This window comes from Channa argus, chromosome 15 (genome assembly GCF_033026475.1).
Source record: "Channa argus isolate prfri chromosome 15, Channa argus male v1.0, whole genome shotgun sequence".
Lineage (NCBI taxonomy): Eukaryota > Metazoa > Chordata > Actinopteri > Anabantiformes > Channidae > Channa > Channa argus.
The window spans coordinates 15,817,094-15,831,119 of NC_090211.1; the positions used below are offsets into that span (position 1 = coordinate 15,817,094).

The 14,026-nt window shown below is 39.3% G+C and overlaps 3 protein-coding genes across 11 annotated transcripts; 1 reads left to right on the plus strand and 2 right to left on the minus strand.

Moving 5' to 3' along the window:
* Window positions 1-81: 81 nt before the first annotated feature.
* LOC137099691 (BUB3-interacting and GLEBS motif-containing protein ZNF207-like) lies at window positions 82-6,786 on the minus strand. Of its 7 annotated transcripts, none has more exons than XR_010910790.1 (13): window positions 6,610-6,786; window positions 6,089-6,215; window positions 5,845-5,983; window positions 5,587-5,769; window positions 5,057-5,132; window positions 4,888-4,958; window positions 4,556-4,710; window positions 4,252-4,344; window positions 3,234-3,461; window positions 2,876-3,014; window positions 2,112-2,299; window positions 1,785-1,865; window positions 82-1,281 (listed from the first exon to the last, which is right to left on the minus strand). XR_010910790.1 is itself a non-coding variant. In XM_067476859.1 (12 exons), the coding sequence occupies exons 1-11, from the start codon at window positions 6,648-6,650 to the stop codon at window positions 2,136-2,138; spliced, it is 1,416 nt and encodes a 471-aa protein (XP_067332960.1). In that variant the 5' UTR covers window positions 6,651-6,786; the 3' UTR covers window positions 82-1,865; window positions 2,112-2,135. The 7 variants fall into 7 exon arrangements, 3 of the variants coding, with proteins under 3 accessions (XP_067332960.1, XP_067332959.1, XP_067332961.1); XR_010910789.1 differs by having other exon boundaries at window positions 82-702; window positions 1,236-1,281; window positions 1,785-2,299; window positions 6,610-6,781; XR_010910788.1 differs by having other exon boundaries at window positions 1,785-2,299; window positions 6,610-6,781.
* A 500-nt stretch (window positions 6,787-7,286) lies between these two features.
* Window positions 7,287-11,663, plus strand: c15h17orf75 (chromosome 15 C17orf75 homolog). 3 transcript variants are annotated; one of them, XM_067476861.1, is made up of 10 exons: window positions 7,289-7,657; window positions 8,077-8,151; window positions 8,614-8,739; window positions 8,863-8,991; window positions 9,144-9,204; window positions 9,291-9,410; window positions 9,776-9,840; window positions 9,985-10,124; window positions 10,209-10,312; window positions 10,499-11,663. In XM_067476861.1, the coding sequence occupies exons 1-10, from the start codon at window positions 7,515-7,517 to the stop codon at window positions 10,712-10,714; spliced, it is 1,179 nt and encodes a 392-aa protein (XP_067332962.1). In that variant the 5' UTR covers window positions 7,289-7,514; the 3' UTR covers window positions 10,715-11,663. The 3 variants fall into 3 exon arrangements, with proteins under 3 accessions (XP_067332964.1, XP_067332963.1, XP_067332962.1); XM_067476863.1 differs by lacking the exon at window positions 8,614-8,739 and having other exon boundaries at window positions 7,287-7,657; XM_067476862.1 differs by lacking the exon at window positions 8,077-8,151 and having other exon boundaries at window positions 7,287-7,657.
* A 152-nt stretch (window positions 11,664-11,815) lies between these two features.
* On the minus strand, window positions 11,816-13,861 carry LOC137099696 (uncharacterized). The gene is made up of 7 exons (XM_067476867.1): window positions 13,847-13,861; window positions 13,603-13,700; window positions 12,792-12,908; window positions 12,616-12,705; window positions 12,446-12,523; window positions 12,281-12,346; window positions 11,816-12,201 (listed from the first exon to the last, which is right to left on the minus strand). The coding sequence occupies exons 3-7, from the start codon at window positions 12,835-12,837 to the stop codon at window positions 12,134-12,136; spliced, it is 348 nt and encodes a 115-aa protein (XP_067332968.1). The 5' UTR covers window positions 12,838-12,908; window positions 13,603-13,700; window positions 13,847-13,861; the 3' UTR covers window positions 11,816-12,133.
* Between the last annotated feature and the right edge of the window lie 165 nt (window positions 13,862-14,026).

Consider the following 14,026-nt stretch of genomic DNA (forward strand, 5'->3'; position numbering starts at 1 on the left):
AATATATTCATGCCAATAAATTTAAATTTCTTTTATTATATATACATTGCATAAAAGAGAAATATCACACAAACACATCAGCATTTATGAACTGGTTTATTGCAACTTGGTCAGTAAAAACAATAAAAAAAATGATAGAAACAGAAATTACAATTGTGTAAAGAGCTCTGCATGACAGGTTCTAAAACAAATATTCATAATTAAAGTAAGCTTCAGTATTATCATATTCTATACAAGTTTTGAATAAAGTACAAGCAAAACTAAATGTTACATCTTTTCAGAAAACTATACCCTTCAACAGGTAAATAAGACTCTTACTCTGTATTAAACTGGGAGGTTATACTTACCAGAGAAGACTTTGTAACTTATGTAAACTAATATGTTTTGAAAGAGCTTCTTTGCACCATAAATTATGTTGAGGTGCTAATCACATATTATTACAGGCAGTGGGGAAAAGGTGTTGCATACTTAAGTATTAACTATGATATTCCTCTGGATTAAAAAATAATGACTGGCTGTCTCAGTGTAAAATGTTTAAGAATTGTTGTGAGGTTAATTTTTTTTTTTTTTTTAAGATTCAGACAGTAACAGGTGGAGAAACATTTTAATTATAGCAGTGGTACTTACAGCTTTAACCAACCTTTTATTAGTAGACTTTCTCCTTCATGTAAGTAGTTAATTCAAATGATCAACTGAGGAAAGCTGATGAAAGATTAAGGATTTGAAGATTAAATGGTAAAGCCATTTAATAGCATATGAAAAGTCAAATTCTACAGAAACCTTCAAACACACATGTTCAAACACTTTTTGTACATATGGCTGCAGGTGACAAACTGCTAACATACACTCACTGGCCATTTTACAATGTTTATTAGGTGTACCTAATGAAGTGGCCAGTGAATGTATGTGGCAATGTAAAAAATCATTTATTTTAAAATCAAGCCACCAGCTTCTTAAGTAAGTTTCATTTAAAAGCTATACTTTCGGTAACAAGCTACTAAATGAAATAAGAGCATATTGATGCTCTCACCCGTAAATGATGGAAGACAGGTTCAAATGGCGCACAAATGCTTAACAAAATTCAAACTCACATAAGCTAACATGCCTGAAGAAAATGATGCAAACAAGGGCCTTCACCAAACTTGCTGCAAGTTTGGGGACATGGAGATCCAACAGCATGGAAGCTGTGAGGGCCCCTGGTAATGAATGAAAAGACAGAAAATGGTGAGACTTGCCTCAGGCTGAAACAGGGCTACACTGATACAGTCACCCATGGCATTGCTACAGGGAGAAGAGAAATCTGGGTTTTAGCACTGCAGCCACTAACAACCGGGAGATTATGCAGCTGTACAATGCACTCAGTGTCTCAAAGGCCAGGCTGCCAGTGCCGTGTACAGAGCATCACCAAAACAAAATAAGGAAGAATTTAATTTCAGCTCAGCAAACATTTCTATGATTTGTAATGGTCATCTTCAAGAAAAAAAAATGTTGCTGTTAACGAGTACAAACCTGCTGCGATGTCTTTTTTCCACCAACATCCCGCAAAGAAGAGTCTTACATTTTTGCCACAGTTTATTAGAATACAACTGTACAACAATACATTTACCATTTCATCTACTTAGTTATGGGAATATTAATCAATAGATTTAGAACACAAAAGCACATCAACGGTTACTTGAAGCCTTCACCAAACAAAGTTGGGGACACAAAGTCCAACAGCACTATGTGCTGTGAAGGCCTCAGTGTTTAACTGAAATACTGAAATGTATTTACATAAAACTTGCCTTGATATTGGGTGGGTACTGCTCATGTAACTCCAGCGCCTTCACAACACTACGAACCATATCTATTATACTTCTATACACCTAAATGAAACACGAGAAGGAAAAAGCCACAGAACAGATATAATGTGAAACAGTTCATAGTCCTGGTTTGGTACAGTGTAAAATTTTCCAGCTCTGTGATGCTTTTATAGCTTTTTTTTTGTTTTTGTCAGTGTCTTTTCCTCATAGCTCAGTAGTAGCATTAAAAGTACGCCATGGTACTATGATACCAATACTGGCTTGTCTACTAGCAGTTCAGGACATTAGAAAAGGGTTGAGTGTCCAAACCTATAGAAGAGAGGATGGCAAGCTTCAGTAGCGGCCTCCAGGAGACATAACAGGGGGTCTCAAACCCACTGGTGGCCGTGCAGGGGCTCCCTTATACCCTGGAGGAACCACAGGAGGAGCCTGTCCAAATGGAGAAATCCCTCCTGGTATGTAGCCTGGCATCCCCTGTGGTGGACCAGCATACTGGCCTGCAGGAACACACATTTGTTGGCTTTTTAATCATAATGTTGTAGTGTCTACAGCCATGATAGAGACTCTGTGAAGCTGTAATGTGTTTATGTCAAATGAAATTAATTAACCCAAAAACCTAAACCTAAATTTAATTAATAAATTTAAAAAACAGGCGTAAAAACTGTGCCAAATCAACATGCAGACTAATGATCTGCTGTGGTGACCCTGAACTTACGGAATAAGCCGAAAAGACAAAACAAAAAGTTCACCGTGTTATTTTAGCATAAGGACAAAGTACATCTGAGGCTGAATGCCACTGTTATTTATCCAGATTTACCTGATTGTGACATAGAAAACCTTAGAGGATGAGCAAAGTCACGTGTGTATAACATTTTCTATAAATCAATCCAATAGTTATTTTAGACTAGAAAAACCAACAAACCGATGCTGTCGTTCATACAGTTATACTACTACCAAATTTAAGCACCTAAGAATAAATAATGAATTATCTAACGATATTCTGTTCTGGTTAACAAACAAACCAAGTGACTAAAATGTAAAGTATTTCTAAACTAAAAGTAGATGAGATATACCAGGTATGGGGTGCCTCATGCCAGGCTGCTGAGGAGCCATCACGCCACCCACGGGGCCCACTGGCAGGGCAGCAGCCGTGGCCTGGCCTTGGCGAGGAATACTGTGTTGGTACCTGGGCAACTGAGCCCGCATCTCTTCCTACAGCCACAGAAAGAAAATAAGAGCAAGAAATATTTGACAGTGAAATTCTGTACCTTGATGAGAAGAAATCAACAAGTAAAATTAATTACATTATTCCACGAAAAGAACATCTTTGAATTGTTATTTTGACCAAAACCTTTACTGTGGTTAGCAGACTCTAAAGCTGCAAAACTACTTACTGTAAAAATGATAAAGAGACCGTTCTGGACTACTCACCAATGAGATATCCTCATCAGGGTGGATCAACTTACTGGTTGCACTGGAGGTGGTGAGGGTGGCAGGCTTACTGGTTACAGTAGAAGGAGGTTTGGAGACTGTGCTGCTGCCAGCACTGGGACTGGCTACAGCTGCATTGGCCTGAGTGTATGCTGGGAATGTGGGCTTTGAGAGGTCAGAAGAGGTAGAGGGTGAAAGGTGGGGGGACCCAGACACTGCCTGCTGACTCTGAGGACAGAGAAAAGAAAACACATTAGAAACTGAAAAGTTAATTAAATTCCATTGGGGTACTCTTAATAATATTTTGAGGTTACTACAATGACAAAAATACATTTTTGGTGTCCTCTAGGCTTGACATTAATATGTTTTATTCTACAGAAGATTACAATAGATTTGTTTGGACTGTTTCTGCAATCTTTCACTTTCGTAACACTGTCAGTCCACCCAAGTCAGATCAGATCAGATGGAGACAGGCCTGGTAATTCAACCTGCATCATTTCTTTAACTGCCACAGAATTGTAGGCTTTAACTGTGAGAGAAAGCAATGCCACTTTGTATTTCCACGGCACTACCAACATTTTTTCTCATGAGTCAGTCAGAACTCGAACAGAACTTACAGCTTTAGATCTATTAGTTATTATGATCATATCATCTTTAAACATGTCAATGCCAAGTCTATAAAAGCTGTTGTCTCTGCAACATGTTAACACAACTGTTACACATATGGGAGAGTTACCCAGTAAAGTCAGTTTTTGGTTGTGTGAGGACATGATGCCTTTTTCTATATTTTTTAAAAGCAGATTTGCAGCAAGAAGAAAAGGCAAACAAAATCATGTTGGTACAAATTAAATAAACATAAATAGATGGTTGGATTTTATAATATCTTACTAAAAATGCATTGGCAAATAAAAGAGACTTTAGTTGCCCAAGTGCACCACAGGCAAATTATACACAATTGTGTGCTTGGCAATTGTAAAGGTGCAGGTTTTCAGAGTAGAGCAGGCACACAATTGCATACTTGTGATGTGACTGGGCACAGAGCTTTAGGGGAGGCAGACTGAGAGTTTGCACTTGATGAGACTGCACTTGTACTTGCAACCCGACTGCCGATCTGTAGCACAGGAAAAAAGTAAAGAATATCCTTCAGTTATAGGAATTTCTGAATAAAATCATTATTAGTCTATAAAATCATCAGCCTATGTGGGCACAGACAGTTATTCAAACAATTCTTATTTAGGAGGAGAAAGTAACAAACTGCCTCATCAGAGTGTTGAGGGAAATGGAAACTGCACCAAGGTAAGTGGTGTCATTAAATTGTTTACCTGTCCAGCACTGGGAAACAGAGGTTTTGTGACATCAGGCTGGGCAGAGGGGCTTGTGGCAGCAGAAATGGCAGGTCTAGTCAGCATATTTGCAGCTGGGGGGATCTGAGCTATGTGTGTGATGCCTGGACGGTGGCCCACAGGAGGAGGCATACCTGACCACAAAACAACAAGTTAATTGTATAAGGCGAGAGATGTACAGTCTCGCCATTGCAATGTTGCCACATATTGAGAAACTGTATTTAAAAGCAAAACATAACAATACAGATTACTTTGGAGCTAAAATAGACATAAGTTCTTTCTAAAGGTGAACAGTGGCTGAGCATTGTTACCTGGAGGCACGCCGGGGATCATTGGAGGTATCCCTGGACCTGGAGGCATCAACCCACCCACTGGTATCATCCTGGACATGGGAGAAATACAATGAATATTTTAAATACAGCATTCGTATAGTGACGAGGGGATTGAAAATTAGAGCAATAAATAAAGCCAGATGTTTACCCTGGAGGCATTCCTGGCATTACAGGAGGCATCCCTGGCATTATTGGTGGCAATCCTGGGATCACTGGGGGAATTCCTGAAATGAAAAGATGAAAAGTTTAAACAAAATACACTTCCTGGTTACTTAACTTTGTATAGTATCTAATGCAATCCACTTCAAGAGCCTTGCCAAAAATAAATTTGCAAATTTTGTTAAGCGTTTTTACTAATTTAATCAATAAGAGTAAGTTTATGTTAATACCTAATAATAACTGAATCAGTGTATAAAATCACAGCTTGAAAAGCTTGTTTCTATTTCAGTCAAAACACAAAAAATATGCACGGCGACAGACTAGATTCATTTTTAGATAACATACTGAGTGAAAATTGTGATGCTTTGAAAACAGATGAGACCAATTCACTGGTAAACAAGCCTAAATGTCAATGATAGATTTGTGATCACCCTTAGCAAACAGCAAGGTAACAGTACAGTTTTATTCAGAATTAGTCAGAAAAGTTAGTGCTGTTCAAGTATAGACACGGATACCCACCTGAGTAACTGCCTGGTGGTATCCCTGCAGTACCTGAGCCAGGAGGCATGCCAGGCTGTGTCATCGGTGGGATGTAGCCTGCCTGTGTCTGGCTTGATGCAGGCTGCTGGAAGGACGGCCCAGGCTCGTCATCATCATCATACTCATCAGAGTCATCCTGGTTCTGTTTTTTCTTCTGAGTCTCTGAAAAACAGAGAGTAGTAGAATTATTCTCAAAAACAAAGCACACAGTACATTAAGGTGCTTTGTTGCCACTACCTTGGTTCTTTTGTTCTAGTGCTCTTCTCCTCTCGTCCATGTCTTTCTCTGGAATTCCCTCCATGCCATATATTTCCAGCTCAATGTCAGTCCTTCCCGGTATTGCATTAGGAACTCCATCAATAGTCTCTTTATGCACCTGCAACATAAGTGATGCATTGAGCTTATTTTAGCATATGGTGTTAAAAACAATGCTCTGTTCTGATTTTCTGATGTTGGTTTTACGTCGTAATTGTTTTCTCACCTGCATGCAGTGGATTGCAAGTCCAGGACCTGTGTATAGCTTTTTATGACAGATGTGACACTTGAAATGTTTGGCCTTCTGATGCTGAATGAGAATCTTTTCATCATCAAAATCTCTGTTACAGTACCTGAGATTGCGATTTAGGAAAGTTTCAGTCCGTGACATATCGATTCGTTGTTACCTCACAGCTGTGAATCTGCCCTCGGTTTTTGAGAATCACGTACCTTTGTCACAGTCACAGACCAGTTTTGTCTTTTTTTAATATATTGTTACTGTAGCGTTGTTTAACCACAGACTTTATGTTAAGATTAACAAAACGAGCGCCAGCTGGCTCAAACGCTGTCATTATAGCTATATTTTGTTAATTTGCTATAACCTTAGCATTCCACTACCCGAAACGCTGGTTAGCTTAGCTACATTTAGCATTGTAGACAGGGGATAACACTCTTAACCACACAAACATATAAAAAGCAATACACGTTATAATACTAACGGCAGGTGCAAAGTGTGTGAAAGGATACCAGCACCACGGTTTCATTTGCTTTTTCTTCTTTCTTCCCATTGTTTCTTACCAATCTTGGGTAATATGTTAACGTTAGCTGTGGTAACACACCAACCAAATCAAAGATGGCGTCGGGTCTTCAAGACAACAATGTGCGACCCTCTGCGCCCTCTACTGGCCTAAACTAATCACGCAGCCTCTTCCTTAATGGGTTTTTGCTTTTACGTTGTACACATCAATTTCAACAGTGGTAAAATGAGTTTTATGAGAATGAGAATGATTGAGTTTTCAAAAATAGAACCGAACTTTCACATATCTGAAACAATGTTTTTTTAATTTCGTAGACTTGTCTTGATAATATAAAGCTGATTTGACAGGTCTATGTTGTGGTATTAGATCTCGACCTGGTCTATAGTGGCCCGAGTAAAAAAGCACTTTATTGAGATTTCATGATCAAAATAAAGGTTTCACAAATCTGAAACTATGTTTTCATCCTTCTTTACAGCCTCCTCAATAATCTTGATGCGTTTACGAATAAAATAATGTTTTAACAAATCTCGAAACAGGTTTTAGATAAACAGATTAACAATATTTCTAGAATGCCAAACACCTATTTTCTACACATTTTCAATAAAAAAAATAATAAAAAATCAACTCCAGCCTGTTTTGGCCATGGAACCATCATACAACATTTGTGTGATAGTCGGACGCATTTTAAAACGTACAGACTGAGCTTGCGCAGTAGCCACATCACTTATAAGGGGAATCCACTAGTGTAGTAGTTTTTGTGCGTTTTTGTCTGGCTAATATCATTCAGAGATCCCGACATTAATCAGACAAGTCAATAATACTGACCTGCTAAACAATAAAAACGGCCTAGTGTTAGCTAGCGACTGCTAACTTGCCCCTTGCAGCAGTAGGACCATGTTTTCATCCCAAACTTCGTCCTTCCAAGATTCAATTGACGTAGAGGAGAAGGATGACTTTGACAGCGAGGACATTGCTGGATACAGCCAGAAAATTCAACTCAACTGCTATTACACCATCTATCTCTATCAAGGCACAAGGTAGTGGTCAAAACTAGTCGCAATGGTCTCTTGGTTTTTCGGTCAGCTGGTGTTGCGTTTAAGCGACAGCTGTGATGCAACTTTCTGTGTCAACAAATATATTACGGAGTTTGTAGGGAGCGTTACTTCCAAAATGTGGCGTTGCATGTCATATGATTATTATTACTTTATTAAGGATTATTTATTGTAGTTCACATTGGCTCGCTCTTATACTACAAGACATATAAAAAAAAAAAACACCAAGCAAAGTTCCCTGATGTGCAATGAGTGTTAATCTCTTACAGTGAATTACAATGCAGTCACTGATTCTTATCCTAAAGCACTCTTTAACTCCCCTATTAAGTGAAACCCGTGCAGATAAAACGACATTTGTACACTAATAACTAACCAGGTGATAAGTAAACTTTCAATTATCTTAGATCTGAGGCTACTGGCGAAAATGTGGCATGGAACCAGAGACGAGCTGACTCCACAACCAGTCAGGATGACTTTAGGTAACAAAGGAGACATCCGCCTACCTGCTCCTTGCTTTTAGTGGTCGTTTCTCTGTGGCTTTCAGTGTTGTGCGTTGGTGTATTCACGGGCTGGAAATCAACATGGAATCATTGCTGACCTCATTTGTAATTTTGTTCTGATTGGTCATTGCTGTTCTGCTGAGTTACATGGCCTTTAGGTCTCTCACAATCTCAATCAAGTAGAATTTACAAAATGTGGTAGAAATTTAAGGTACAGTGTTATAGAACAGTGTCTAAAAGAAGTTCTGTCAGTGCCAATATTTTTTCACACCCATGAGGGAAAGACATCATTACAGCTATGTGACTCAGTTGTATGTTGTTGAGCGTGGCTTCTGGTCATCAGCTTTCTCATCTCTCCTCCATTGACTTGAGTGGCTTCCAGATTTCTCCTCACCCTCACTTGCTGCTTGTATCCATGCTGACTCTGTGCCCTGCCCACAGCTTGACACTAATTGACAGCAGCCTGCCATTGGAGGCAGAGCCTGAGCTGCGGACCTACATTTCTAGGAGGCTAAGCAAAGGGGCCCTGCTTGGAGGCATGGGCAACATCGCAACTGTGGAACTCAAGTAACAATTTCACTAACAGTCTTTGCATCAATAACACTTAAAGCTTTTATTGTCCAGAAGTAAACACAAATATTTTTTTATTTATTTGTTAACACAGATTTGATAATAACTCTCTCTTTCCAGTATCCCAGAGCAGGCAGTTGGGTGCTACTGCTGTCTTTTGGAGCACGAAAGGTCTCCTGAACAGCCTGATGCTGATGGCAATGGATATGTCATCTGCTTTATGGGGGGCTCTGAAAAAGGACTGAATTTATATCCTTTCTAACATAATTCTTTAGATCTCCAATAAATGTAATCCTTGCTATTACAAAATTCACTTTCTTGTGCTGATGCAGTGCTTTATTGTCCTTGTATTTGTTGCACAGGGAAACAGGAAATATTCCAAATCCTTGACCCAAACACACATTCAGATTAGAGCTTGATAAATACGCCCAAGGCCTGCATAGCAACCTGCAAACACAAGAAGTATGAGAACATAATAACACTGTAATGTGCATGTTTGTCATTGCATTTTAATGCAAGGCTGATTTGTCCCTCCATGGTTGTTGCAGCCGCAAAACCTTGAGACAGAGGTGCGTCCTTATCTGAGCCAGTGGTACGAGGAGTCCGTGATGCACATTTATCGGGTGGTCCAGCTGGTCCAGAAAAGAATCAAGTTCTTGCTGTATGCTGTGAGTCATTTTTCACCACCATGAGCAGAAATAATTGCAAATTGAAAAAGGCTTATTGGAAAGTAATGGAAATAAACTTTGAATATTCTTCACATTCCAATCTTGGATACATCCTCTTTACACAAATAATAGCCAAGTAAAAAAAAAAAAAAAGTGAAAAATTGCCTTAAAACCCCGTTAACACAATGAGACAAACACATTTTATTTTCCCATATAGACAAACTGTCCTCATGTTTATTTACACTGTGCATTAAACTACTAAAATTCAATTGATTAATTTTGTTTTTACATAAATGCATCTTGTTTGCAGGATATATTTTGTCTCCACATCAATTGTTTTCAACCACTAAACATTCTCTATACAGGCTCTGAGTCACACACATGTGGAGGTAATTCATGCAGATGAGAGGACAAAGGCTGATGTGTCCAGGTGAGTTAGATGACATGCCACACTTGCAACAGAAGCTGCAACACCATATCTTTACTTCCCAATTAGTAAGTGTGCTGTTGTGTTTCATTGTAGACCAGTATAGTAGCCATCTCTTTGTTAGCTGTCAGCTGTCTCTTGTAACAGGTTTATTAAAGCAGCCAGCTTGCAGGGCCTGTCCCAGCAGGACACGAGAACAGCTTCTCTGTGTAAGGCTACCTCAGAGGACACACAGTCTGACCTGATTATAGATTGCTCTACCAGCCCACCCACACTCTCTAACACTGGTGAGTTATGCATGGTAAAACCACCTTGATAAAAATGTTTAATTTCTCTGCGCTGTCTAATAAAGATCACTTCTCTGCCTCCAGTCAATAATAGATTTTGTGATGACTGGATTCAGGCATTTCTAAATGCTGCAGAGCGCTGTAATCCTTTCTTGCTCAGACAGATTCTGGAGAACTTCAAGCTTAAGGTGAGAATAAATTAACATTGACAATCCAGCTAATAAAATGTTTCAGTCAGAACTGCAGTTGTCAACTTCATGGTGGCACTAAATGAATACTAATAGACATATAGTTTTTATTCCTCTATTCCGTTCTTTATCCTATCCTTATCTGCTATTTTAACTCTGTATCAACCACCACCTCCCACTCCGCAGGCAATCCAGGACATGAACAGCCTGAAGCGCTTTGTGCGGCAGTCAGAGATGAGTCACTATGCCCTGTTTCGCTGCTGCCAGTTCCTAAAGGGTTGTGGAAATTGGGAAGTGTTGCTGCAGAATGCCCGGGCAGAGCACAGTGACCTGCCAGAAGCCTGCAGCATCATCACTGTGCTAGAGGAGTTCCTGAAGGAACAGTACTACGCCCCGCTCTGATTCAATTATAAAACACTTACTTCCAAGTTGAGGTGTCTGCATATTTGAAGATCGGTGGTGAGACAGACTTCCCATACCAGCCACAAAGCTGATAAGTAAACCAAGCACTACCGTAGATTAACATTAAAAATTGCCACATAAAATATGTCAGAGTTGAAGTTATTCATGTCCCGACTGACAGATACTAGACTATAAAACACTGGGGACCTACACTCAAATTTAACTAGTAACGCAATTACATTATTAATACATATTATGATTAGCTATTACATGCTTGCACTGTAAGGCACAAGACCTTAGTTAACATGAAGTCAGAATTTAGAATTAATTTTACTTGTATCATGACAATCTTTTTTTCACTATTTTTGTCATGTTGTGAATGTGTATAACTGTGAACCAAATATTATTTCTATTGCTAACTGACAATGATCGCAATTTAAAATGGATTCAAACTAAAGTCTCTGCTCATTGGATTGCATTTACCTATTGCTTTGCAGATACTATTTTAAAATTGTTTTGTATTTTATTTGATTGTACTAGTTCAAATCACTATTATGCATTGCTTGTTACATTTGCCTTGTTTTTGCTTAGTGTGACCTGTACTAATGTATTATTTTTGAGTAATGCATTTTACTAGTCTATATGTGTCAATTGATATTAGATCTTTAACTTTTCTCTGGAAATTCAGAATTGTACATACTGTAATTATTACATATATCGTGTAAAACTGTGCAAATTATTTTGTGTTGACAAATGTCTTCACAACCTTCTCCAGCCTGAAAGGCTTGTGAAAACAAAACAGGCACTATGTGACTGCTTCCTCAATTGATCACTAAACATTTGTGTTTAGTAAACACAGAAAAAGGTTGTTGAGATGTAAGAAATGAAATAAATAACAATAGAATAAAATAGCTGATATATTAAAACATTAAAAGTAAATGCTAGCATGCTTAAGTTTTTTGTTTTCTTCACCTTTTAATCGTGTACCTGCAACAAGTCTTTATTTCATTGAACCCATGAAGGATTTTTAGAACCATGCATGAACCATAGAAAACAAGTCCAAAGTGAGTAATACAGCAATATCAATGTTGGGTGAACTAGATAACATGTCAACGAGTAATTTTTCTGTTGTGACTATAATAATATTGTGACTGACCCAGAGTGCATACGTGCAGACATTTATGAGCAGCAGTTTCTGTGGTTATAAAGGACTGTGTGACTCTCAGCCTTTGCTAAGAAGCGAATTAAATAAATACCTTAACCGAAGCTCATCCTTTCTGGTTGCGCATGTTTTGTTTTTAGCTCTTTAGTTTTAGCTTCACTTCAAAGAATTGTGTGTGTAGTCCAAAGGTTGCATGACTAATGGGTTAGTGGGTGCTGCTGCCCTTGAATCCATCGACGGTCTCCTCAACGTAGAACTCATATTGTCCAGCAGATTTCTTCCTGATCCTGTTTCTCTTCATCATCAGGGGCTGCCAATGCATTGTCTTATAAAAACAAATAAGAAAATATCTCAAAGCCTTGTTATAAAGGTGAACTGCGACAACAACCCAAAGCAGGATTTACCTAGTGTGTCATCTGACAGTGTCCTCAAAAGAGAGCTTGGGACATCGTAGATGCTGTCTGTCTGGTCTGGAATGGATTTTTAAAAAGTTACCAAAAAATATATATGTTATTTTGGTGTTACTTTTTTAAAACGGATGTCTGTTAAATAAAAACAAGCAATCTCACCTGGATGTGTATCACCCATCCTATATGAGAGAGGAAAGTCATACACGCCCTCTTCCATCTCTACAGAACCACATATTTCTAAGGAGATGTGGTGAGACGAGGTGAGTTCAAGTAAAGTTACACTGCATGTTAAGTTACTGTAGATGGTTAATGTATATTTAAGGTCATACTGTTTCTATTTGGTAAAACATCGTAGTCTGGTTCTTGTCTGCTGTCTGCATCGCTCAACCCACTGGACCAATGAGGATTGTTGAGACTGTCTGAAAATGAGGACTTTAGGACCGTGTATGAAAAACTCAAAAAGCACTTGCTTAGGTTCAAATATCTAAATCAATTTAAAGTTTACCCCCGTTCTGCTGGTTTCCACAGTGTAGGATTACGTTTTGGTACATGGGCTCGTCCTCACTGATCGGCTCCTGAAACGGGGGGATAGGCGAGGGGATGCACCAGCTCTCCTGGTGGTCTGAAGGAGAAGGAGCAGAAAGTGGCAAAGCAGGAAGCAAATCCATCACACGCTCTCTGTGTGGGCCGATGGGTGTGCTGCTGTCTGTTCTGCTGTCTCTACTCTCTTGCTGCTCGCACATGTCAACACTGAAAAGAAGGGAGACTGTCCGGTCAGTCTACAGGTAAAATGTACCGCACAGCAGAGACGGAGCCAGAAGGGTGGCACTGGTCACCCAGGGGGCCGCCCCCTGCCAAGATGACAAGGTGATAAGTACCTGCTGTGCAACATTCAGCACAAGTAGAAATGGCCAAATCCTTTTAAATAAATTATATGTATTTATTGGGGTTTCAGGGGACTGCAGTGGTGGAGTGGTTAGTGCTGCTGCCTCATAGCTAGAAGGTTCCTGGTTTAAATCTACCTGCCTGCCACAGGCTGTCTGTGTAGGTGTCTCTGTCTTGGCCCTGAGATAGACTGGAGAACTGTCCAGGGTGGACCCCGCCTCTCGCCCAATGGCAGCTGTGACAGACTCCAGTGCTCCACTACCCAGAACTGAATAAGTGCTTAAGATAATGGATGTGTGGGCTAGTTTATGTTACGAATTAAAGTAGTAACCGTAAGGTGTTATATAAACCACCAAATGCACAACAGTCCAGGTTGTAACACTCAACACTCAATTTCAGATCTGACATGACAAAAACCACTTCCTACTCACTTCGTTATTTTGAAGCTTGAAACTGCAGAGGTAGAAAGGTGCATGGCTTGCCATAGGTTTTCAACCCACTCCTTTCTGAGGTCTGCTGTTGCTGTGGCCTACACACACACACACGTACAAACAAACTGTGGCTTGAGGGAAGTTGATTAAATTTGGCAACCCTAAACCAGAACTGCCACACTTACAGCTAACAGCACACATGTTTATATCAAATGAGTGACCGTCATGCATAGCAGTGACTCACCAACATTTTTCTTTTTCCGTTTTTCATGATAATCTCAAACATAAAGCGTTTGCTATCAGATCTCTGGACCTCCCGCACTGACTGCACCTGGACCAAAAAAGGGACAGATAAATACACAATACTAACATTTGAGTGTCCCAACCAGAAGTATTTGTTTATATTTTTTAATTTATGTATATA